This window comes from Micropterus dolomieu, linkage group LG08 (assembly GCF_021292245.1).
Source record: "Micropterus dolomieu isolate WLL.071019.BEF.003 ecotype Adirondacks linkage group LG08, ASM2129224v1, whole genome shotgun sequence".
Taxonomy (NCBI): domain Eukaryota; kingdom Metazoa; phylum Chordata; class Actinopteri; order Centrarchiformes; family Centrarchidae; genus Micropterus; species Micropterus dolomieu.
In genome coordinates, this window is record NC_060157.1 from 26,648,772 (window position 1) to 26,675,000 (window position 26,229).

At 40.0% G+C, this 26,229-nt stretch overlaps 2 protein-coding genes across 7 annotated transcripts in view; both read left to right on the plus strand.

Moving 5' to 3' along the window:
- The window catches only part of lamb2 (laminin, beta 2 (laminin S)), a 46,997-nt gene extending 44,806 nt beyond the window's left edge, over positions 1 to 2,191 (plus strand). For both annotated transcript variants that reach the window (XM_046056141.1, XM_046056142.1), the window contains one exon: positions 243 to 2,191. In XM_046056141.1, coding sequence (XP_045912097.1) covers positions 243 to 379 — 137 coding nt within the window. In that variant the 3' untranslated portion in view covers positions 380 to 2,191. The remainder of the gene's footprint in view (positions 1 to 242) is intronic.
- A 1,536-nt stretch (positions 2,192 to 3,727) lies between these two features.
- Positions 3,728 to 26,229, plus strand: part of usp19 (ubiquitin specific peptidase 19) — a 35,520-nt gene continuing 13,018 nt past the window's right edge. Inside the window, exons 1-19 of one of the 5 annotated variants that reach the window (XM_046055885.1) lie at positions 3,728 to 4,047; positions 5,178 to 5,560; positions 10,811 to 10,939; positions 11,639 to 11,775; positions 11,991 to 12,566; positions 14,855 to 15,224; positions 15,642 to 15,796; positions 15,902 to 15,975; positions 17,271 to 17,386; positions 21,016 to 21,248; positions 22,020 to 22,212; positions 22,916 to 23,049; positions 23,274 to 23,432; positions 23,694 to 23,804; positions 23,938 to 24,048; positions 24,139 to 24,240; positions 24,841 to 24,981; positions 25,079 to 25,197; positions 25,334 to 25,477. In XM_046055885.1, the coding sequence (XP_045911841.1) occupies positions 5,344 to 5,560; positions 10,811 to 10,939; positions 11,639 to 11,775; positions 11,991 to 12,566; positions 14,855 to 15,224; positions 15,642 to 15,796; positions 15,902 to 15,975; positions 17,271 to 17,386; positions 21,016 to 21,248; positions 22,020 to 22,212; positions 22,916 to 23,049; positions 23,274 to 23,432; positions 23,694 to 23,804; positions 23,938 to 24,048; positions 24,139 to 24,240; positions 24,841 to 24,981; positions 25,079 to 25,197; positions 25,334 to 25,477 (3,221 nt within the window). In that variant the 5' untranslated portion in view covers positions 3,728 to 4,047; positions 5,178 to 5,343. Of the gene's footprint in view, positions 4,048 to 4,261; positions 4,284 to 5,177; positions 5,561 to 10,810; positions 10,940 to 11,638; positions 11,776 to 11,990; positions 12,567 to 14,854; positions 15,225 to 15,641; positions 15,797 to 15,901; positions 15,976 to 17,270; positions 17,387 to 21,009; positions 21,249 to 22,019; positions 22,213 to 22,915; positions 23,050 to 23,273; positions 23,433 to 23,693; positions 23,805 to 23,937; positions 24,049 to 24,138; positions 24,241 to 24,840; positions 24,982 to 25,078; positions 25,198 to 25,333; positions 25,478 to 26,229 lie in introns of those variants that run through there. The other 4 variants (XM_046055883.1, XM_046055886.1, XM_046055887.1 and 1 more) reach the window with 4 other exon arrangements.

A 26,229-nucleotide genomic window follows, 5' to 3' on the forward strand; every position in this document is an offset into this window, starting at 1 on the left:
ACACTTAACCCCTAGTTGCTCCAGAGGCGTGCGACCTCTGACATATATAGCAATTGTAAGTTGCTTTGGATAAAAGCGTCAGCTAAATGAATAAATGTAAATGTAATGGTGTGCCTCATGAGGACACCACCCTGTACGTGTACAAATGTAGAAGCCCTAAAATCAGTCCTTGAGGATCCCCACAATTTGACTCAAGAATGACTTACAGTAGCACCACATGCTGAAATTCCTGTTTTCCACAGAGCTGGAGAAAAACTATGAGGAGAACCAGAGGAGGTTGGAGGGGAAAGCTCGTCAGCTGGATGGCTTGGAGGACAAAATGAAAGCCATCCTCAATGATATCAACAAACAGATCCAGATCTACAACACATGCCAGTAGCTCACTACTCCATGTCATAAGAAAACAGGTCAATGTGTTGTTCTACCATTTCCTCCAGATACAGTAACTGTACAAGATACTTTGAAGAATACAGTGAAAGAAGACGGCTGGGTTGGTTATTTTTTCACTTAGGTGAATTTGCATATTTGTGGGTAAACTCTCTTTTATGCAAGTATTTAAATCAGTTACTATCATATTTAGATATTTTAAACACACTCATGACTGAACGTGTAAAGGTTGTCTGATGTCACATATTGTATTTTAATTCTAATTTGTGCACATTATTTTTGTTTTTGCTTTTAAAATAATCTGGAAATGTATCTGTCTAAATCAGATTTGAATATGAAAAATTATTTTAGAAAAGTAAAAAATACACATATTCGGGTGAAAATAATGCTTTGCGAACAGGTCAATCTCACAGTGTCTTCACAACAACCTTTGGGTGCATGAGGACATAAAACAGAATGAAAATCTGTTTAACCATGGTATTTCTTTTGGGAATGGTAGTAAAGATATGGTAAAGCTTTAATACAGAGCCAAAATACAGAGATGAGGGTATAGTCACTAGATCCTGTCCCTATGTAGTTTAAAGGAAATGTTGTTCAGTAGAATAAAGAGATGAACAGGATTTTAAATTGAGGATTTTAAGATAAAAATTCCACCAACTGTGGTGCTAGAAATTCGTCTTTTATTATGTATATTTTGTATTATGCCTTTATACAAATAACAGGGAAATCAATTACATTTTTATGTGACAATGAACTGTGACTCTGCTAAACCAATAGATGTAACCAGCCCAAAAACCACCTCTGCCTGGAGTAGGAGGATGGCTTTCCACTAAAACCACACAAGAGAAATGCAGGGAGCAGAGTAAGCTAACAGTGTATGCTAGCAGCACGACTGATGCTATATCAGTTGGTCTGTATGTGAACTGTCGTTTAGAACTAATGAAACAAGAAGACATTATGGTCTAGCTAAGAAGCTCAGTCTAACATGTTCTAAATGGTCACTGTACAGAAAACAAACCCTTTTGATTTAGGTAACAAAATGGCATGCCTTCTGGCACCACTCGCAGGAAAAAACACAAAAGACTAGTTAGTGATTTTGAGAAACTTATTTTATTTCTTAACGAGAGTTAGACAATATATCACACTTTAGGAGAATTGTGATGCTATAGCCAGCAGCCAGTTAGCTTAGCTTAGCATAAAGACTGGAATCGAGAGGGGGGGCAGAGTAAACAAAAAAGATTTAATGTGTTGACTAGCGAACTTTAGGTTTACATTTTGATAAAGTAAGGTTAACTGTTTCCCGGTTTTTAGTCTTTATGCTAAGCTAAGCTAACTCCCTTCTATAACGGACGAATAAGAGTGATATTGATCTTCTCATTAACTCTCCAGAAGAAAGCAAATAATTGTAATTCCTGACATTTTGAACTATTCTTTTTATTCATCACCAGGATTAATTTTTATGAATGCCAAAGCTGTGATGCACAGATTGTGAGTGTTTGTTTATCAAATGTACTATGATAGAATATGTAAGCTCTGCTGTAACTGATGCCTCACTGAAGTGACATATAGTACGTGAAGTGTTTAATTGTGCCTTATAATATGCTAGTCTCATGGGCATTTCATGTACTATTTGCATAAAAAATTGTGTTTAAGGAAACATAACAAACCAAAAAAATGAACTCCACATATTTCCCTCAGATCATCTACAAACTGGCAGCCATGTGATTTTGATCACTAGTTGCCAAAGCAAAAATACAAAAAGAAGCTTGTGTATATTTTTGTGAATAAAGGTTGGATAACTTAACATTTCTCTATGTTGAAGTATGCTTGATACTTTCCCATTTTCTAACCTTGCTGTCTTGTGGCTGGAATGTGCATGTGTTCACACCAGGGTCTGCAAGGGTGTAAGATATCACATTGCTATTTTTGTGTTGTGCGAGGGTGCTATTGAGCGCTGTTGTGAGTCCTTATCTGCAGACTTTGCAGTCTCTTACCCAATTCTTTCAGCAATGTCTGATCACTGTGAATGGCAGTATGAACAGTATACTACCAAGATGACATGAGAAATCAGGGCCAACACTAGCTCTGAGACCCAGAGTTGGCAGAAGGGAAAGGCTAAATCAAAGAGAAAGCAAAAGTGAAGGAGCTACATCAAAGTTAAAGAAGATCAACACTACGTAATACTTACTAGTTAGTTTGGCTGGTATAGTTTTTGGCTATAAAAGATTCTTGTCTTGTTAAATGAATCATTTTGATAATGCTGGGAAGTGTATTTCAGTGTATTTCACTTTTCTAATTTTAGAATAATAAAAGTTAACTTATCAAGTTATCATTTGCACAATTCAATGATTAGGGTGATGATAACAAACCAGGCTACTTGAACACAGCTGTCTCCACCTTCAATAAATAGATTTTTGTGTGTGTAAGTAAACACTAATGAGGCCAGGGATAAAGTTCAAACATAAATAAACAACTACATAGAATGCAAACAATGTTTCATCAGTGCCATGATAAATTGTGTTTTATGTTTGTGATGTTCTACCACAGGACTTATGAAAAGGTAACAACAGCAACAGTGAACACCACAGATCTGCAACATCAGAATCAGAAGGAGCTTTATTGCCAAGTAGTGTTTAACACATCATTTCAGTGCAGACTCAGAAGATGACTCAGGGCGCAGGGTGCCATTTGGGACAAGGTCCCTGTCTAAAAATAGTAGGGCTCTTGATGTATCATGGCCATGGCCCTGTCAACCCCCTCCTTGATCGATTAAAAGAAATATCTAGGAATATAGGCCCATATAAAGAGTTGACATATGAGCACCATTGAATGTTGACTCAGGAGGGCCTGGGATGGTCTTCAGCTGAAGCACAAATTCCCCCAGCTCATTCTGGCCAGAGCTCCAGAAACCGACCAGTATCCTTCCCTGGGTTTGCTGCGTGTTTGTTAGTTTGTGATATTTAATAAATAATACTTAATAAATAAGAAATGTATTGACATACTCCATTTAAGCAAAACAACTACTGATTCATAGGTATTAAAATTAGATTTGATTGACAGATGCCCCACCCCCCCAACAAGAGTGATAATCCTATTTTATAGGCCATAGCAAAAGATCAAATTATGTATATTGTTTGCTAACCAAATCATTTATCTCCACTTGGTTTGAATACGGTATGAACTATCAAATGAAGAGTATTGTGTCTGTGTGTTATAAACTGAGACTGTACAAAGATTATATTCTTATACATATTTATTTATTATAAACAGTCTCTGGCGTGCGTGTGAGAAAGAGAGAGCAGTAAAGGAAGAGCTACAGATCACGTGAGCACGCCAGCCAGGAAGTGTGTTATGCGCGCATTTAATTTCAGGTTTGGCCCAAGACATCTATGGGTCCGGGAAGCAGTACTGAATTTTGTTCCAAACAAAGTCGGACTTACGCCGCATGACACCAACAGACTGAACCGTTTTTTCATGTGTTATCTTTTCTTTACATCTATGAAACAACTAGTTTAAAGTCACCAGAAATGGGTCCCGGATAAATTAAAGAATATTCCAGAAACAGTGTGGACTAACGTTACGGGAGAAATAGAAGGAGTCGCCTCACACCGGCCATTGTGTATTAGGAACGGAATTCAGTTCTCGCCAAATTGAAGCCCCGTAAGTCCCCAATTTTATTGACATTATTAATTTGGCATTTTAATCACAGGCGGGCGTCGGGTGTCACGAGATGTCATGTTGTGTTGGTTGTGTAAAATCCGTAGTCATATCAACCCTTTCGCGTCGGCTAGCGTTAGCTTGATATGGCTAATGACATTAGCTTCTCGAAGACTGTAGGAGCGCTTGATTGTATTACCTGTCCTGCGCTCTGCTGGAGGACACCGATTGGAGATCGGGTGAAGTGACCGTATAGATAAACGAGAAATATAATATAATAAGTAATGTGGTTGATAATTTCCAGACAGTAAGGCCAAGACAGTTGATTTAGATACAGTAACGTTATATACGTTAGTTTAACTCGATGTGCCGTCCAATAATTGCATAGTCCCACTTCCCAGAGTGGACCAAGTACATTAAAGGAACGTTTCAATGTTATTGACTAAATAGTATTTGCTAAATCCAATAAATTGGTTTGCCCCAAAAAAATCTGGAATATAACGTTAGTTAAACGCTATAGCAAATGTGTAACTTATGCCTCATATCGAAGGGCACATGACAGCCTGAAAAACGTGTGCCTTAAAAATAAACGGTCCTCTGAAGTCGGTTGGCTAAACTGTTACCAAGCTAACAACTCTGGGAACGGGGGCTGCATTGTTAATCCTTCTAGCTAGCTTAATAAACACCACCCATGTTTTTAGTGAATATGCTGTACTTAACGTCGAAAAAATGGCTGATTTAGCTGTTGTCCTTTGTTTGTCATTTGATTGTCCAAGCTAGCAACTTGATGTTGCTATGCTAAGGAAACTAGGCAAGGCTCAACATCGGTCATATGCAAACCTACAGCCATATGCTTCCTTTTGTAAGACATACTGTTCATGTTTCGTTCAGTGTTGTTGTAGTTAAATGAAACCTGCTCCTAAATTAATTTCAAGCAGTGAACCTCTTTCCTTCCCTCCCTCTGTGTTTCTGTGTATTATACAAACATAGCAAAGCAGATTGTCAGGATTGACCCAACCTGAGATGTTTAACTTTACTTAACCTGCACATAGCTCCTATTAATGCCAAACAGTTATGAAGAGTACTATTGGTTTCTCCTTGATTAATAAATGCATTTCTGCCCCCTGCTTCAGTTGCCCCATCCCTTACTATCCTTCCTGATTCTATTCCGGGAGAGTTCAGACCAGTATCATCGCCAAGATAGCCGGGCCAGGCAGGAAGAGGCACACCTCAGATCCAGACCCCAGCAGTGGTAGTGATTCCAGCGACGGGCGGCCTGTTAGTGCCAAGTGCCTGAAGATGGCCAGCAGCGGTGGTAATGGTGTGGCTGGTAGTGAGACAGTGGGCCGTCGTGGTGGGACTCAGCAGAGAGGAGGCAGCGGCAGAGACAACAGCTCAGACCTGACCTCCAGTACCAGCAAGAAGAAGCAGAAGGACAGGGCCAACCAGGAGAGCAGAGAGGCCAAGAGGGCAGCCGCTGCAGCAGTAGATGGGGTTATTGCAGAGGTCAAGAAAGGTAAGCGTTAAGTGTATTGTGCAGCTAATATAACAGTTGTAATTAATTACAAGTGGTGGATTGTCCTGGTAAACTATTATTTCACAAAAATTAGGCTTGCAACGATATGAGGTTTTCACGATTACTGTCTCAGAAAATGTCACGGTATCTGGTATTACGCTATTATTATTATCGTTGTCATCATCAGTTGCAGGAAACGGAAACTGAAGAGTTTATTGTAATTTCACAAATATTATCTCTTGAAATAGAATGTGAAAGAAATGGAATATCTGAAATGTCCAAAAAAAACCCCCAAAACATTATATCCAAGGTACTCACTGTTTCTCACTAATACCTGTTGTGCGTGTCTTAGAGGTCTAACAAACATATTGAATGCATTTCCTTTCTCAAAACATTTGCTGACCTGATATTTGAATATTTTAATTGTGTATTCATGCATGTTTTAGCTTGCTGTTGAATTCTTCTTCTTCGCCTTTGTTGGTGCATTGCTGTGCTTTGTATGTCACCGCCACCAACTGTTGATCAGCTGATAATTGTGAAACAGATGTCAGTGTAGTGTATTTTGTTGCCTACGTGCGCTGTTGTACACCTGCGTTAGATAAAGTGGTCACTCAGGATAACCACTGGTAGTGCTATGGAGCAATGTTCTAATGAGTGGGGTATTTTGTAACATGCACAAGCACACAGGCAAGGTGATTCTTATTCTCCCATCGTCTGGCTATTCCTCTGATTGATAGTTGGCGGTGGTAATACAGCAATAAACGTCGCAAGAAGCCAACAGAGACAAGGAAGAAATAGACCGCAAGCTAGTACTAGTTACCTACTTGCTGAATAACAAGCTTTACTGCTGTGATATCATGCCGTATTTGCATAGTAAACAAAGTATTGTCACATAAGGTTTGTGTACATTATACAGGTGTAATGTTGTTTTTTTTTAAGTTATTCACACTAGGGACTTATTCTCACCACTGTTGCTTTTACTTTGTCGTATGTGATTGTAAACAGAATATCTTGTGCTTTTGGACTGTTGGTCATACAGTACAAAACATCATTTTGGTCTTTAGATATTTGTGATTGCATTTTTTAATTTCTTTCTATTTTTTAAATTTTCTGACATTTTAAAGACCAACCGATTAAGATCAAGAAAATAATATTGATGAATATTGTTGTTTGTGGCAGACTGATAATAGTGTGGTCAAATGTACACCACAAAAACATGCTGCTGGTATAAATGCTAGGCCTATAATTTGGCATCATTATCTGGAAAACGCATTCAGATGGAGATAAGTTTATGGGTCTACTGTGGCTGCACAGTGCCAACCATAAATTCTGTTGTAATTTATTAACGCATTTATGAAATGAATTATTTCACATCTTGATGTGGCAGTTTTTTTTTTTTGTTTTTTTTTTTTTACTTATTTTGATTTGTCAAAAATATCATTCACATAACACATTGAAACACAACACTTAGACATTTCGCTTCATTTACTCAGGAAGTGTACTACTCTTTACAAAACAAAAACTTATTTTCATTGAACACCCCACCAGACACACATTTGACAGAAAGTACATGATTCTTGTTAGATCTCAGTAAATCCCTGCTATACGTTCTTAAATGTCTTATACAGGTAGAAATTCTATATATATATATAAAAAAAAGAAGATATACTTTATTTAATCCCGCAAGGGGAAATGTTTTCGCTCTGTTATTATGTTAGTATTTACACACAGGTCTGAAATACACACACACATGCACAGACAGGACCCATAGCAACACATGGAGAGATGTCAGAGTGAGGCGGCTGCCACTCAGTGCGGCGCCCCGAGCAGTTGGGGTTTCAGGGGCTTGCTCAAGGCCTCCTTCGGCAGTGCCCAGGAGATAGCACACCTTTTTTCAGTTTAAGAGTTTAAAATGGAAGGAACCGTAGATTGTGTTTTGTCTGACCTGTAGAGTATTATGGGTATTAATTTTAGGGCTGCAGCTAACGATGATTTTAGTATTCGAAGCTTCGATAGATTATTTCAACGATTCATCGATGTATCGTTTAAGAAGTACTTTTGCTTGGCGGCGGCGCCCCCTCCGTTAAACGGGATCAGCTGTGCACGTTTATAGGTGATAGATATTTATTAGTCCTTTCGGAAATTCATAGTGTGTCATACAACAACCAGCAAGCCGCTTTACAAACACAAACATCACCCGAGAGCTATAAGTTATACTACATGCTCGTGCAGACTACTCGACTTTAAGCGTCGGCCGATGGCCGTGCCGTTCACACAACTTGCCGTCGTATGACAGCAGTCTTGAAGTCGTTGTGGCGTTCACACTACGTGACTGATTGGTGACAGGGACACACACACACTACAGGAGCTGACAGCGTCCCTGTCACCCGATGCAGGTCTCCAAACCAGGTTTTGTCAAGAAAACACATGTGAAATGTGAAACGGGAAATGAGCGATCCCACACGAAACAGCTGTTTGTTATTATAAAGATGGCAATTATAAAGACAAAGATTCTGGGTTAAGGATGGATTAGCACACACAGGTAGCAGCGATTGTCTGAGCTACAGAGAGAGCTGCAGGGGAGTTAAAAGGTGCAGCTCCCGACACCCACTTAACTCGTGACTATTAGGTCATAACTCACGGCCCAAGAACAGCAAACGCACGTGTGCACATTTTCAGCTGCGGCTTACTTTGGCTAGCCTTCAACTCAACAATCAATCAGGATTTCAGTTAATTGCTAAAGCTGCTGTTAGTGTTACCTTGTCTGGTCCGCTGGCGGAACACCTTTTTGTTCAGCTTGAAGTTTCGTTTTACGGTGGACGGACGGTAACATTACAGAGTTGTTGTTGTTTTCTTTAGCTTAAAATAATCCCATATCTTTGACACTTTCTTCTTTGTACCTCGCTATTTTCTCTCTCTTCCTCCACTTTGCAAACAGCTCCATCAAAATCACGTCGTGTTCACAGCGTAAGCGCGATGTGCGACAGTAATAAATGTCCCTGCGAAAAACTGTGCTGTATAGTTGCATGGATTAAACTAAGCATCGATGCAAAATATTTGTGTCGAAGCATTTTATTAATCAATTTAATCGTTAAATCGTTTCAGCCCTAATTAATTTATTCTGCATAATCCTTGAACTTTAAATTTGAATTGTGGTTTCCCTTTGTTTAAGGTATGTTCTTTTATTTACACTCTCAAATCTTAGCTCCTTAGTAGGAAAATATTAGAGACGCACAATAGAGACGCATTTTTCCTGGCCAGTTCCGATGACCAATTGTTTTTAAAGGTCTGTCCTGCTGATTCACGATTTTGGCGGATTCTGATTTTCTTTCTTCCGGTCCGCAGCCGATCAATTGGTGCATCTCTAGAAAAAATCTGCTTGCTACTTCCTGTAGGTCTTCAAATGATAAACAACCTCACTCACTTGTCCTTTATTTGTCTCGCACAGGAATCATTCCACTGTCATGAAAGCATTTTAAATGACTTAATTACTCAGAACTGTAAGTGAGTTGCTTCATGTGATGGATTTGCCTGACAAGTCTATATGCAGTGAAGATACAAGGAATTAAAACAATGCAAAGAAGCTATACTTTCATTATTTTGCCACAGAACTGATTTCTTAAATGTTGAGTATCTGCCAACACCAACTACCTGTCTGGTGTTGTTAAATTGACTGTAGTGTTTTAACACCTTTAAAGTAAAGCTCAGATCAACCCAGTATGAGCTTTCATTTAGCCCAATATTGTCCAGAAATGACATACCTAGATATACGCGTTTCATAAAGCCTTATTTGTCTTTGGTAAACATCGTGTGGAAATGGCCCTCTAATTAAAAACAGAACTCAAGTACGGCTGTCGCGCTGCTCCATGTGGTGAGAAATCTGTAGTGTATTTAGTGTGAAGTAATGGTGGCAATATGACAAGGAATCTGTTGTAGCTACCTGCACCATATGCCACTTGGCACACTTGGGCATAGGTGGCAGGCAAATTGTTGTCATTGCTTTCACAATATGCTTTTTTTTAATACTGGAGATTTGGTACTTCTCTCATCCATATGTGGTGTGATGCTTCTAATAGGATTTGAAGTGTAATTGATGAGGCTGGAAAAAGACCCAAGCCAATATGATCGTGTTAAAATGCTTTTATGTAATTGTTGGGCCTACTCTAATGAGGCTGTAATTTGATTTGGCTGTGAACTGGGCTTTGGCCAATCCACATCTTCCTGCCACAACGATTCCAATGTCCTATCCCCACATATTATACAAAACACAATTTGAAACTGTACCAAAAAAAAGTAGGAAACAATTAAAGTAAATCTCCTAAGTGGCCATGAAGATCAAAGTATTTAATTTGTGCTAAAAATATGTTCATATCATGAATGTCAGTGATATTTTACCCGGTCATGAGAGTACGCTGTGGCGTAGCTCCACTGGGAATACAGCTGTCACCAGCTGGAAGGGATTGGGTGTTGCTTGTGACCTTTTGAAAAGCCATTTAGTTAAAGAGACGGGGTTGACATAAAGTGAAGAAGTGGAGGTGGGAAAGTTGAGACTCTCTAGTTTTTGTTGTTGAAGACTAAGATAATGGAAATATGACAGTGGGTATAATCCATACATGATTTTGTTGCCAGCAGGGAATCCAGCGCTCGCTGTACTTCTGGGATGATATTTTATTTTCAGTCACTGCAACAACTTTGAGGTCACTATGACAAATGGTACATGTTGGTTTTCTTTTTCTTGTTGGGATATTTTTGTCAAACATTCCCGCTCTTGATTCTACCTTTTTAAAATTGTGTAAATGTCTTGCTAGCATGTTTTCTAAAGTAAGTTGATCATTTGCTTTCACGCTATTGTTTACTGGGTATACAGTTTGTGGCGCAGATAATTTTAGATGTCCCGTCTGTGACTGTTGAGTTCACTGTACTCTGTGAATTTGTGAGCAGGTGCATTTCAACATGTGCGTCTATATTTTCTCAGGGTAGCAGAGATGCAGTGTGTTCACCACTGTCTTACTTTAAAGCATTCTGCTGTGGTGCTCTGCATGTTTTCATTTTTTAAAATGTATATATTTGCTAGATGGGATTGTCTGCTTTCTCTCGTCTCATCTTTGAAAATTACAATAGAGAAGAGTGTCAATTTTGCTTAGGCCTGTGACGTACATTTCTGAATGACGTGTAATGATCATGGTGGGAAAAGGTTCTCTGGTTTCACATCTATCTGACCTGTGTGTACATTCCTTTTGTGTTTTTCAGATGTGTTTGTGGACTGGAAGCAGAATGTCAATGAAGTGACAGTCAGACTACGCTGTGGGGAGGGGGTGCAAAGGATAGAGGATATCGGCACAACCTTCACTGATGCACACTGCCATGTGTGCTTCCCAGGTAAGTCATAGTAAAGCGTGTACCATTACCAGAAACTGTAACAGTAGAGTGTACATGTAAAGATTAATAGCCGATTCCCAAATAGCCGCCTACCCCGTTTACTGGGCCTGGTGTGGGAACACATTTTGACAAATAAATACAAGTCTCCATTAAACGCCTGGTCTGATTTTGATATAAGTTCTTTGGATGTATAAAACCTCATAAATCCTGCCTGGTCGGCTGCTTTAGCTGCTTCTAAGCTGCCAAGATCGTCAATACAAATATTTATGGGGGTTAATTCCGAATGTGTCCGTTCCTTGATTATTTATCTTCCTTTACCGGTCCACTGTCGGCGCTGGAGCATATGAATGTTGTGTATTTGATATTATTTGATAATTTTTATCCAAGTAATATTCTGTTTGAAATAAATAAACTGTTTCATAGTTGCCTATTTTAGTTTTGTGCAAGAGGAATTAAAAGCCTGTCCCATATGGACGCCTGTCCCAAATATAGGCAGGGTCAATTCAGGGATTTTAGCAAATAAAAGCCCGGCCTATTAATCAAAGTTTTACGGTACTATTAAAATAGCAAAGTTGTGCATTTGGATTTAGGCCTTGTTAAACTTTGGACCTGTCTCAAGAGTTTGTATAACCACGTGTGTGTGTAATTTAAACATGCTGTATGTTTTCAAATTGTTGTCTGACTCTTTTATATTTTCAGATGGACGGCAGTGGAGCTGCCAATTGCAGGAGGAAATTGAAGCCTCCTGTAGCAGAGTCCAGTACAAGGAGAAGGGGGGTTTCCTGCATGTCATCATGCAGAAGAAGATTCCTTTTCACATTTGGCCTTCGCTTAAGGTGAGTCATGTGAGATAAAATAATTTTTAGTTTGTCCACCCATGAGTACATTTGTGTCTTGTTTTTATTTGCACTAATAAACATAGTATTTTTGCACAATATTTTATTAGTTCATACAAATGTTTAATTGAGTGAGTGGAATTTACACTGTAAAAAGACAAGTCTGCATTTGGTTAAATAATAAAATGGTTTTGCTTCTGTACACTCTGCTTCAGTCAAATAAGAAGGAGAAGGAAGCAGTACCCAGAGAGACCAAAAATGACAAGGAGCTGGAGATGAAGCCTGTTGCCTTGGAGTCATCAGAGAAACCCAAACTGCAGCCTCAACTGCAGCCCCAGCCTCCCTCCTCACCTGGTCGCAGTGAATCAAAACGCAGCGGTGGCAAAGCTGAGCGAGGTGTCAAGCGCTGCCTGAAAAACAAACCAGCGTGTGACAAGGCCACTACGGACTCTGTAGGGGTGAAAGCTGGAGCTGGAGATGGCTCAGCCACCACCAGTAAGCCTGTTACAGTTACTGGAGGCGAGCCGCAGCCTCAGGAACCCAGTGCCAAGCGCACTATTGTACGGCTGCCTAAGCCCACCAAGGAGGCTACGTCACCGGCCGACAGGGACACACACTCTGTCAAGTCTACAGTAGCCAATGGTAAAGCTCCACACACACACCTGTCCGCTGGTCGGAGTCTGCAGACGCAACACAGAGATGGAGACAACAGAGCAGAGAGACTAGGCAGTGGTCAGGAACAGAAACCAGAAGCTGCGGTTACTGCTGCCAGCCAAACCAACAAAACTCAGGTGAGAAAAGTTGCTTCTTAGAACACTCCAACTGGGTTTCTTTCATTTAGAATTTAAAAATGTATTTATTGTTTACATGAAAAAGATGACTTAGCTGTTGCTTATTTGTTGTTTCAGTACACTGAATTAGAGAAGCTAAAGTTAGCTTAAGCAGAGCTGTAACATTAGGGGTTGTCAGTCTGATACTGAGTATTGCATTACTGCAACTTAATAGTTTTCAATTAACTCACGTTTGAGAAGATGGAGCCAGAGAATTGCTGGCATTTGTTTTACAAACTGACTGGAATGATCAGTTGTTTATTAAAATGGTTGCGGATTATCGGTCCATTGACTAATGGGTTAATTGACTAAGGAGCGTTTTAGCTCTAAAATTGTTAGATGTTGTTACCCTAACTATGTACCTTTTTATCAATAAATATGTTGTGATAATATATATGATATAAAAATTTAAATAATTAGTATACCACAAATGTAATATGTTAATAAATGTGGGCTTAACTGGTCAACTTTAAAATTTTACTTAGAAGTAGATTTTTCTCAGACTGACTGGCTCAAACTATTTGAGAACCTCAACAAAAAGCATCTGCATTATTTGATGCTGTTCCTTTAGAAACAAGGATAATTTGATTATGCTCGGTATAAACATCTAGTTTCAAAAAGACCACAACTACAGGACTGGAGTTTAATTTCTATAATGTCACAATTGCCTAATTTCCTCAAATCATTCAGTATTGTGATTTAATAAGATTCCAGCCAATAATGCCATCTGGCCTGTGTTTGCTCTGCCTTTTCAAGTTTCCCCAGAAGAGATTGTATTTATTCATTTTATTAAACATTATTACAATTAGCAACTACCCTACCCAAGTACTACCTCTGCAAATTAACTCGTGCCTGCTGGTTGTAAACCTGTGTCCAGTTTTATGTTTTGTTCACACAACAGCTTGCCTGATGAAGAGGAGTGAACAAGACAGGAGATAACTGCTCTGTCTGATGTGTGTTGTGTAGAGAGTTGTCTTTACAGCATCTAGTGTCAAAAGGGTCAACTTTACGGTAGGGCTTGCCGAGGTGAATTTTATTTTCAATTAAGATCTTGGCTTCCAACATTATAAAAACAAACATTTTAGGATGGGCTCAATGCAGAGAATGAATTTCCCGGCGGGGATCAATAAAGGATAACTCGGTGCAACCTTTCCTTTAAAGTGGTGCACTTAAAACTTCAAATTCACTGTCATGAATTGGCATGTTTTTAATTCAGGCATGTTTAATTCAGGTATGTAACAGTACTTGGAGAGACCAAACAGGACGAAGTGTCATATTTCAGCAATTCTTAAAAATGACATTATAATACACATCATACATCAAATAAGTAATAATTATTATTATACTTATAATATAATAATATAATAATTATATTACTTTTTTTTTTATTTGTTAAAGTTAAGGTGACCTATTATGCTTTTTCATATTAACAATGTTACAATGTCGGCTGTTCATGTTAAATGTGGCCAAAGCAAAGAGACAGGAACCTTCGTCATCCTTTTGTTTCTTGCTTGTCAGCAAGCCTTCGTCCATACTTTTGTGATCTCCCAACTTTGGCTCCATTTTTTGTCCTTCCGGTAACAAAAGCAGAGACCCTCTCCTGTCCCCACACACCCACAACAGCCCCCATGGTGTGGAGTGGAGGGACACTGCAGCAGTCAGCCAGCGTTTGGCACAGGGGGGAAGGAGGAAAGGTGGAAGGGGATTTACACTGAGAGCCAAGGAAAGGTTTTCATCTGATTTTACTTCTATACGCCAGCGATGGACAAGTCCTTCAACGAATACAAGCTTTGTTGCAAAGCTACCAAACAAGAGTCAAAGAACTACAATATAGGGCTGGAAATGCAGTTAAATAGGTCTCCATTAATGGAAATCCACTGTTAAAAAGGCAGTGGTCAATAAAAGCATTATGTTTCCAAAGTCAATGCAAAATCATGTTAAATGACTGTGAACTCAATATTGCCCAAAATAATCAAGATTATGACTTTTGCCATAATCGAGCAACCATACCTACAGAATTATCATTTACTGTCCTGTACGTGGCCTTTGTTTGAACTGGAATCAAGTTGCCAGCTTTCTTTTTCATAACTGCAGTGATGAGAGGGAGAAAGGGAGTTGTGGGAACCTTGCCAAAGAATCCATTGCTCATAGATAGTTATACTTGTCTCCAGTGTCTCCAGTGACCTAGCAAGTGCACATTCTTCTCTGGATGTTTGTAGAAAAAATGTCTTGTGTCTTTTCTGATTCAGGATGCGGAGAAGCAAAACCAGTCTGGAGCAACAGCACATGGCAATGATAGCCAACCAGCAGCTCCCGTCAGCACCGCTGAATGCCTCAAAGCTGTCTGCTTCAACAACGAAGTGGACTCTTCTCCAGAAACCCTGCAAGATAGAACTGACTCTGAGCCACAGAAAAGGCCTGCTGAGCAGGAATCGGAGCAGGATACTCTGATCCGCCAGCATCTTGGATCAGGAGAGGCAGGTTTAATACCAGCTGTTGGCGTGGCTGCCAAACAAGGCCAGTCACCCGGTGTAGCCCAGAGGCAGGGCAGCTGCGACGGAGAGGAGAAGCAGGACCAGTCGAAGGAGGAGCCTCCTCTGGAAATGAAGCAACAGGAAGGTTAGTTAATAAGGTTTTGCAAAGGGGTTGGACTATCATACATGTGTTTGTGTTATTAACTGACTCTAAACTAGGGCTGAAACGATTTGATTTACTAAAAAGCATGGGCCACCAAGCAAAAGTACTTCTTAAACGATGCATCAAGGAATCGATGGAATAGTCTATAGAAGCTTTGAGTACTAAAATCATCGTTGGCTGCAGACCTACTCTAAACCAACTGCTTTCCAATTGATTTATATTAGTAGAATCTTTCTACACCTACATTGACACATCTATATATAAACAAAGTATGGAGATAGTTGAGCAATAACAAAGTACTGTACAGACACAGTCAGGTTTGTTGCTCTTCAGTTTATCAGCACTGATTCATTTGGCAGTTTAATGTGAGTTGTTGATACCTGTGATCACTTCCTGTAGCCCCAGAGCCGATGGTTAACCTGCAGTTTGTGAAGAATGATTCGTACGAGAAGGGCACGGACCTGATGGTGGTTAATGTTTACATGAAGGGGATCTGCAGGGACACGGCCAGGGTCATCTTCAGGGAACAGGACTTCACCCTCATCTTCCAGACGTGTCATGCGACGAGGTAGTCAATGCGAAGGATAGTTGTATGATTTCTGCGTGCTGTAATGTCTTTGGACAACAACTGGTGAGTGATCTTTCTGTCATTCTGTTACAGTGATGCTAACTTTCTGCGGCTTCATTCAGACTGCGGGCCAAACACAGTCTTCAAGTGGCAAGTCAAACTCAGGTAACTGTTGCAGTCACTGTTATCAGTTATGTGTGGCTCTAAATGTTTTTCATATTGAAAAACTTCATTCAATTATTAAACGGGCATTTAAAGGCAGCTGAGATGATATGTTTCCCTGTGACGGCCAGATGGCTTTGATAGCAGAAAAATAAAAAATACATAGATAGCGGCTGGTGCTGAAATAGATATCAGTCAGTCAGTTACTCACACAATCACTTCCTCGTTATGTTGCTTCATGTTGAGTTTATTGAAAGCTATTACTTTGAAGAGTTCTGAAGGACATTCAAAAGAGTCTCTGGCTTGCTTGACACACCTGTGGGAAGAATGTAGAAAGTTGCGTGGCGCTGCGGAGAGCCCCCAGTTGCAGTATTAATATTCATCCAGGCAACGATCACGAACCGTTCACAGTCTGCACCGGATAGGGAGTGGGGCGGACCAGGAACAGGAGAGCGCGCAGCAACCAGCTCGCTGCGGTCGGTCAGTGATCGATTCCTCTGGCGGGATGAAGTCTGACGCTCCGCATGATCCATGATAAGATTAATGTCAATAAAGCATGCTGTCAATATTTTAGAGACCCCACAAAATATCACAAATCATGCTTTTAGGGGGAGCTAAGTTCCCCCTGGCTCCCCCGTAGTACGCACCCTGAATTTCCTCAGGGAAATGAATATAAGCGTCCATAGGTTTACGAATGTGGATCAAACGACGGGCGCACACACACTGCAGCACGTGCCTTATTGTGAGCATGTGCAAAAGTGTCCTTATAATCAAGTAATAAGGGGGAAAAAATATATGCAGTTATTTGGAATTTCTAACAGGAGTCCCCCACAGTACCTACTGAGCTAAACACGCACAGGAGCATACAAGGATTTGAAATAATTTGACTTTTGGGCCAATGCCTGACTTATTTACTGACCCCTGGCATAAATGTTATTTTCTTTTGTCCTGTGTCATATTACTGAAGTACTCATGAAAGCCGATTCATGAAGCATCAGTTGCTTTTCAAAATCAAATCACAACAGTCTTAATTTTCAACAGTGGATACAAATTCTTGTTAAAGGAGCAGCTTTTAATATCTGATCATTCCCGTTATATAAGATAATCAAGGTAGTCGGCATCCTTTGTGTCATCATTGAAATGATTAATATGTCTTTCAAACATTCAGTATGTTAGAATGATGAAGATCACCCTCAAACTTTAGTGAGGAAAACACTAATAACAGATTGTTGGTGAGCTGCAGCCTCCTTTTTGTCTTTTAATCTGAACGGTCTACTTTTCTGTCCCCCGTGCATCAGGAACCTGATCCAGCCTGAGCAGTGCAGCTACTCTTTCACCCCGTCCAGACTGGACATCATCCTGAAGAAGAGACACAGCCAGCGCTGGGGGGGTCTAGAGGCCCCTGCCACACAAGGTTCAATTCAATTCAATTCAGTTTTATTTATATAGTGCCAATTCATAACAGAAGTTATCTCATTGCGCTTTTTATATAGAGCATCTAGACCGTACTCTTTGTAATGTTTTTTTACAGACCCAACAACCCACATTGTGAACAAGCACTTGATGACGGTGGAAAGGAAAAACTACCTCTTACAAATAATAAAAAGATTAATAATAATAATAACTGTAGCAGCGGGTGGCTTTCCACCATAGATCCAGACTCTACTGCTCCAGATGCAGAAAGCCACGGGTGGAGAGAAACAAGAAAGCACAAAACTACGAGAGAGGGAGGAAATGAAGTCTGATGGTCAAAGTTGTGCATTAATGTGATAAGAAAACATAGAGAGGGAGAGGAAGAGGAGAGTGTAGCTAAGTGCATCATGGGAAGTCTCCCAGCAGTCTAGGCCTACAGCATAACTAAGGGATGGTTCTGGGCTCACCTGAGCCAGTGTTAACTATAAGCTCTTTAACATATGATGGTGCCTGATCATTAAGAGCTTTGTAGGTGAGGAGAATGATTTTAAATTCCATTCTCGATTTTACAGGGAGCCAGTGCAGAGAAGCTAAAACAAGAGAAATATGATCTCTTTTCCTAGTTCGTAACAGTATATGTGCCGCAGCATTCTGGATCAAGGTGTGCTGCCGGACTTCTCCTTGATAACGTGTGTGGGTGTAAGTTTTTGATGTTGCATGTGTGGTGAAATGATCTTGTTGTAACATTCAAGGTCAGAGACAACACATATAAAACTTCTCAAATCTTCTTTATATCTATTTAAAACTATCTTTAAAAAATATACTTTACATACATACAAAATCTGTAATTTTGTCTATATATGTCTGTGCTTTTGGGAACTCTCAATGACAGGAATTTGGCATGTCGCCCTTGAAGCCCATGAAATTGGTTAAATTCATAGAAGATTTTGGTATCTGTTTATTTTATGGGTTTATAATATCTAAATAACTTCCTAGTAATTCCCTTAGCTTGTAATTACAGGGGAAATTGAGACAATGTTCAATCGATACACACGTCAGCTGAATGTGCAAAAAAAATAAAGTGAACAAGCATACACATAATTTAATATAGTATAGTAAGTTCCATTATTAAATTACTAGTGAATATATATTTATTTGGGTGCGGAAGCCCTAAGCGGCCATCGACTCAAATGTTTATTTTTGTTCAGTTGGTAGAGCGCAAGCTTCATAGTCATTTGTCAGTTGCATGTTTGATCCTCACTGAACACCAAATTTTTCTTCTATTTATTTTTTTTATAATCCTCGTCAAAAAAGTTCATATGAAGAGACTGTTTCTGTGCTCACAATAAAACATATGCTGGACTGTGTGCATCGTGGCGATTGGTCCACATCCATCAACCTATGGACTTTTCATTTCCCCATCGTTTCCAGGCAGAGAAAATTCCTATTTGTCATTCAGAGGAATACGTTTAACTTTACACATTTCCTGACGGCTATTTCGGAAGTTTCTTAATAGCCGTCAGGAAATGTTGAAGGAAGTGCTTCTTATATCTGCAGGGCTTAAAGCAAGAAATCTTTCTGTGCCTGAAATGTGTTCGGGGTTTACGACAAAGAGAGAGGGTTTGGGGCAAGAGTGTAACTTTTTGTTGAAAAGGGTTAGGGTTACATAGGGACTCGATTAGGGGTTGTGACATACACTCACTAAACATGAAGAAACACAAATTTGGGTTCACAAGAAGAAGACGAGAAGATAATTGTACACTGGTTTGATAAAACGTTCAATGCGGAAATATATGATGGGGGTCAGGGGGTCCTCCCCCAGAAGATGTTGAGCATTGAACAGTTAATTTCCTGCATTCTGGTAACATTTTCTGCCACCACCTATAATTAGTGCTGAAAGTGGAAAATATAGGCGCTGGTAGTTAGTGCTGGGCAATACGGCCGAAAATGTTTCATGTCACATCATTAAATATGGACTATTCTTATGATAAATGTCAAATCATTATAAGGCAGATTTTTGCTCCTGAGTGAAAGTTGAAGAAACCAGATGGTTAATTGTTGTTTTAAACTGTTTTTATGGTCAGAACAAACACTTAATGCCAAACAGTGGATCCATTGTGTCCCATACGTTCATTTATTTGTGGCAGCCTGCCACAATATCAACACTGACCGCCATAGGCCTATTTAAAATTGTATTTGATGTGGGACGCCGTCGGACGCCCAGCTTAAAAAAAGTTATTAGCAAGCACGTAAGGAGCCTAGCAAATAAGAAGAGTTACGTTAGAGTACAGCTGGGTTGTCGAGGTTAGCATGTTGTTTATAGCTGGTGCCTCAGTTACACAGTCATTCTGTGGGAAACACTGGGATCACTTAACAAATCTGAGGTAAAACAGTCAAAACAATTATGACTAAGTAAATTTCAATTAAGTAATCTTTTTTTCAGTCCCTTTTCCTCAACAAATTAAAGTGCTGATTTGTTTGTGATTCAAATGAATTAAGTCAAACACTTATTAAACATTTGTTATATTGTTATTGAGGAAAATTATATTACAATAATTATCATTATTGTTTTATTGCCCAGCCGTGCTGGTACTCCCCATTCACATGGGGGCTCACGGCTGCATGAAAGGCACGGAGCTTCTACCTGCTACCAGATGAGCGCCACATAGAGCCCACCAGTACGCAAGTACAATGTAGAAGTAACTTACTGGTATCGGTGGCCCACTTCAAGCACTGCCTATTATCAAAATTGACACCACTTATCTGTGAAGCCGTACTCCACCGGTGGATTACATTCCACAAAAATGGCCTTGGCACGTTGGCAAAGGTCCAGACGATGCAATCCATTTTAATATTTAGTCCAAAACGCATTATTATAACAATAAATACACACGGACTGCTATTGCGTTGCTTTATATCAGCCTAACTACAGCTAGCATGTAAACAAAAAACACGTCTACACGTTGACCTTTTGAGTGACACCGTAATTGACCCAATAGAAACTTCCACGTCCTGTCCACAGCCTCCAATAGCCAATGAGTGTCCACATAGCCAGGAAGTGCTACACACACACACACACACACACACACACACACACACACACACACACACACACACAATGCAAGAATATTGTCCACAGACATATTTATATATTGTCGAATATAGAAACGCCTCTCGCCGGTATCAGCACAGCGCCGGAGAACTTTAAGCCCTGTATCTGAAATATACGTCGACTGTATTTAAGTTACATTGCTGATGTTTGAAGTGTTTGAGTTTAGCAAATCAAAATGGCAAACTTACAAGACTTTGCTTCAGTGTACCATCTCCAGGAACCTCTTTCAATACACTACACAGTGTGTACTGATAAATTTACAAATTAATATGTCCCATAGATCTAACGAGCTTACACTCCACATTGCATTCCCTCGGATACTAAGCGAGACACCTCCCAAGTGTGAGGCTGATCTGATGGACAAGACAGTCCTTACCTTTATAGTTAGAAGATTGTCAATTGTAAATGCTATAGGTTATACTCTACAATTTATAACTATTTATGTCCATTACTGTCCAGCTTCTTGTTGACCTTTATCTTCTAACCACAAGCTTCATTCTCCTCTGTTTAAGGTGCAGTGGGTGGCGCCAAGGTCGCTGTACCCTCCAGCCCTACCTGCATGGAAAAGAGCCAGCCAGGCAGCAGCCAGCATAGCCTCCCAGCTAAAGAAGAGCCTCCAAGGGTCGGGGAGGAGAAACCCAAGGCCTCCAAGACCTCTTCTAGAGTGGAGGATGGCGGTCTGGACACCGTAGCTTCTCGCACTGTCTCTGAGCATGTTGCCATCACCAAGCCAGAGCCCTCTGTTACCACGGTGAGTAGAAAGATGAATAATGTATGTGTTCCCACAGAAAGCAAAGCAAAATTTTGCCTCGCTTATCGTGAGTGATGCAAGTAAACACAACCCGCCAACATTTAATCTGTTTGCAGTGCTATGAACCGAAAATCAACATTTTGCTGTGATTCATTTGCAATGAGCGGATCAAGACAATGCAGAAATGACTTCATCATGATGCCGATGTGTTAACATATAAATTCATGCTTTGTCAGGTTTGTCCGCAAGATGATAAACTTTTTAATATGCTTGCTTTCTAAAGTACAACCAGTAGCTCGAATCAAGTAACAGACACACATTTTCATAATTTACCAGGTAGTTTAACGTCCTCGCTTACTTTTCTCTGTTTAAATATGAAGTGGTATCATGGAGCTCTGGTTGCCCACAGAGGTTTACTAAAACGACAGTGGAGGTCAGTGGAGGAAACTTGGTGGCTTGCTGCAGACAGGCTGAGAAGTGAGAGTGAAGATAAATCTACTTTTTAATCCCAAAAGTAAAAAAAAACAACAATTTACTCTTAGCTTAACTTTTATTCAAGTTGCGAAAATTTGCGTCATTGCATTAATTTTAGATGTAATTGCACAGTAAGAATAGAAAGGTGAAAAAAGAAGAGATATTGATAATATAAACTTGAGGTTTGGATGGTTGTTGAACCAAACTAATTAAAAAAAAATGCATAAGGCATAAGTGAAGATGCATATGATGTTGGTCTAATTTGTGGAATCGGTGTGTAAATCTTTCCTGTCTCAGCCTAAACCCACCTGCATGGTGCAGCCCATGACTCATGCACCTCCTGCCAGCAATGAGCGTCATGAAGAAGAGGAGGAGAAGAAGGTCTGCCTGCCTGGTTTTACAGGATTGGTCAACCTCGGCAACACCTGCTTCATGAATAGTGTCATCCAGTCCCTGTCCAACACCAGAGAACTCAGGGATTACTTCCATGGTAAATAGTATCTAGTTTGCTTCAGCCGGAACCATAACAAAATAAATTATTGTCGGTATATTTAATTGCCATTCTGATGAAAAGCTCTTCATGTCAACCAAATGCATCATTTATCATACAACTTTATACTGCTGTTAAAGACCAGTAATGTTGTGTTGCCAAGAAATATTTATAATGGTGTGTTTAGTGGTGCTTCGGTACACAGATAATGATATGATAATTATTGCCCAAAAAATTCCCACAGGGGCACATTTAACGAGGACTCTGCAACTTCAAGTAGTTTTATCTGCATAAGCTATTTATACTGTAGTTTCTGCAGTTCAAGCGTTCAAAACATTGAAATAATTGCTGTAAAATCTAGGTCACCTAGTTCCTCTGTATTTAACCAAAGTATTTTTTTTTTTACATTAATTATAGCAATAACCAACAGCAAACGCAACTCTGTGGCCTGCACATGTAAAATGTTTTAAAACAAATGAAAGGTTTACCTAATGTATTTTCATGACTGTGTTTTAATCGTGTTTAAACACTACTGTTTCCATCCGCATCCACATGAAGTAGTTCCAAGATTATTTTGGTAACGTTTTACCACGATGATTTTCCATGTGTCCCCGCTTGTGCATCCGTGTCTAAGCTCCCAGTGACTTCTGTGGTTGATGTCTGGTTCCATTATGTCAGCCCAGGATTTTCTGTGCCCCTGCAGATCGAGCATTTGAGGCAGAAATCAACTGCAGTAACCCACTGGGAACAGGAGGCAGGCTAGCCATTGGTTTTGCTGTGCTGCTCAGGGCCCTTTGGAAAGGAACACATCATGCCTTCCAACCCTCAAAACTCAAGGTATGCAAGCAGTACCCAGAGATTTTCCATGTGTAAACTAAATCTTTATTTGCTGAGTATGCTAAGAAGTGTTTTACTTGGGGAGTGTTCAATCTGTTGATGACCTCAAGGGTCAAATTTTTAACATCATGCTTTCCTTAGGGGAAACTTGAAATGCCAAACTTAGAAAGGACAGTATGATCTGTGTGGTCATTTACACTTTCCTTGCTTTTTGTCATTTGCAGGCGATTGTGGCCAGTAAAGCTAGTCAGTTCACAGGTTATGCCCAACACGATGCCCAGGAGTTCATGGCTTTTTTGCTGGACGGGCTCCACGAGGACTTGAACCGCATCCAAAATAAACCTTACACAGAGACAGTCGACTCTGATGGGCGGCTGGATGAGGTAGGAGTTCATCTCATCTGTAAAATATCAAAATATCTAGGGGTGGCAGAGGCTGGCGGGAAATACATTTCAGTTACTGCTGTGAGAAGTGCGCTTAATTTGTACACAGGTGTTTAAGTAGAATCATTTACACTTAAATCATTATGTTATACAGCAAAACGACAAAGTAAAAGACACTTATTTTGTAAAGATTACTACCATTCCTCCTACAGTCTTGTTAAGCCTTGATGATCTGATGATGTCTTTTGTCTGTTGGTGCAGGTTGTGGCGGAGGAGGCATGGCAGAGGCACAAGATGAGAAATGACTCCTTTATAGTAGACCTCTTCCAAGGCCAGTTCAAATCCAAGCTCGTCTGCCCCACGTGCTCCAAGGTAACACATTATTTCTAACACTTAACACTTTCCACATGTTTTACTTTCTTTAAAGGAAATGCTTTAAAATGTTTGCCTTGTTAAAGTGATGACTAATCTACCTCCTTTCACATTCTCTCTTCTTCATCTTCAGGTGTCTATCACCTTCGACCCTTTCCTCTACCTGCCTGTGCCCTTGCCCCAGAAACAAAAGGTGCTCTCAGTTTACTACTTTGCTAAGGAACCTCATAAAAAACCCATCAAGGTAAGATAAAATAACTTATTTCCAGACACCACTTAAATGGTCAAACTACTCTCAACGTCACTTAACAATGTATGTTTATGTGTTTCTCAGTTTTTGGTGAGTGTCAGCAAGGAGAACTCCAGCACGGCTGAAGTCCTCGAATCCATCTCTAGGAGTGTCAGGGTCAAACCAGAGAACCTCAGACTGGCAGAGGTTAGATATTTAACATATTCTGGAAGTGTTTCCCACAGAATGACAGTGTACTCACACACCGGCTTGCCCCGCTCCGCCTCTTTCTCTTCCTCTCTTCCTGTATCTGTCCGCTCTGTTGACTTGTTCATCAGCAGTATGTTTTATAAAGTGGCCCACGGTTCAGTTTTCACAGCAGCAGGTGAGCCGCTTGTGGAGGAGGCTTGCTGTTTATAACGAAACTTATTGAAACCAACATGGTACCGAATTACATTGTCACTAACCAGGTGTGTTCACAGTTGCTTTACCTGGTCTGTGCTTGTAAAATATCCACCGTGTCCTCATCTCCTAACGTAGAGACCAGAGAACATCTGTCTCTGTCTCTTTGTGTGTTTCATTGCAAAGCGTGTGCAGTAGCAGTAAACCACCCAGAAAAGTTAGAGCGAGGGGATATTGTCCACTAATTATCAGTCATGGATGGATTAAAAAAATAAAAATAAAGCTATCATGCCAAAGTCTATGTGTGGGAAACACTGATTCAGAATTCACACCACGACAGAAATGTATTTCAGAAATGTCTTGATGAAGGACAATGGACTGGACATTATTTTTTCCTCCTCTCAGGTGGGGAAAAAACGTTTCCAACGCGTGTTCCTGCCGTCCCATTCCCTGGACACGGTATCCTCCTCTGACATGTTGTTCTGCTTTGAGGTGCTTTCCAAAGACATGGCCAAAGAGAGAGTGGTATTGCTCAGAGTGCAGCAGGTAATAAAAACCCAAGATTACATTTCTACAGCATGTTAAATATGTCAGTGTTTACAGATGTTGACGGGGCTTTCTTTGCCCTCTGTTTGCCCTACAGAGACTTCAGGTTCCTAATATTGCCATCTCAAAGTGTGCTGCCTGCCTAAAGCCTCCAGTGTCTGAGGAAGACAAGCTGAAGCGGTGCACTCGCTGCTATCGTGTGGGCTACTGCAATCAGTGAGTTCTACTAGCAGTTCCACTAAATTACACATCAAGATTGTTAGAAACAAATTTGTTGGGGGGATTTTCTTCTTAAATGAACTCCATTAATTTTTATGTAAACATATTAACTTTTATGTCCTTCACTTCCCAGAGTGTGTCAGAAGACCCACTGGCCCAATCACAAGGGTCTGTGTCGACCCAACACAGAGAACGTGGGCCTGCCTTTCCTGGTCAGCGTGCCAGAGTCTCGACTCTCCTATTCCCGCCTCACCCAGCTGCTAGAGGGTTACTCCAGGTACACAGTCTTAACTTGCAGTTCTTAGTGCTCATCATATTTGAAATATAACATGGCCCACACATATAATTTCAGGTTTGAATGAATCATAGATACATAATGTGCAAGAACCAGCTGAATGCCTTTTTTTTTTTTTTTTTATTCTGTTTATGCACTGATGGACATTTTAACACATAGCAGAATTCACTATCAAATGTTAAGTTATCAAATTGATGCGAAAATATATCTTTGGATTTGAACAGGGGTTGGTATCACTCGTCCTCACAAGGGTCGTTAGGCATGACTTTGACGGCAAAAAATGTTTTTACAGTGTATCTAAAAAGTCTTAAATTAAATAAATATAAATTTAAATATATTAAATATTTTGGCTTGCTTGCCAGAGCTCTACAATAAGGTTTTTAAGGAAAAGATTTAAAAGGAACATAAAGAAATTTAGGAACACAGTAAAAAATGTTCAAGTAACACAGAGTTTCACAAACTATTTAACCATTAGAGGCCTTAAACATTTGTTGAAGCTTTTGAAAATATTGAAACAGATGTTTTGAAAAATTGACGTTGAAAACAGCTTTTAACACACTGATCACTCATCACAAAAAACATTACTGTGATTGGTGCTTGTGTAGTTTTTGAACCAGGGACGGATTCACAATACACCAGCAGCACCCAAACAACCCACACCTTATGTAAACAAGACTACTGAACAGAATTAACGCAAAGGCTACGCCGTCCATTCGATGCAGAAGTTTAAATCA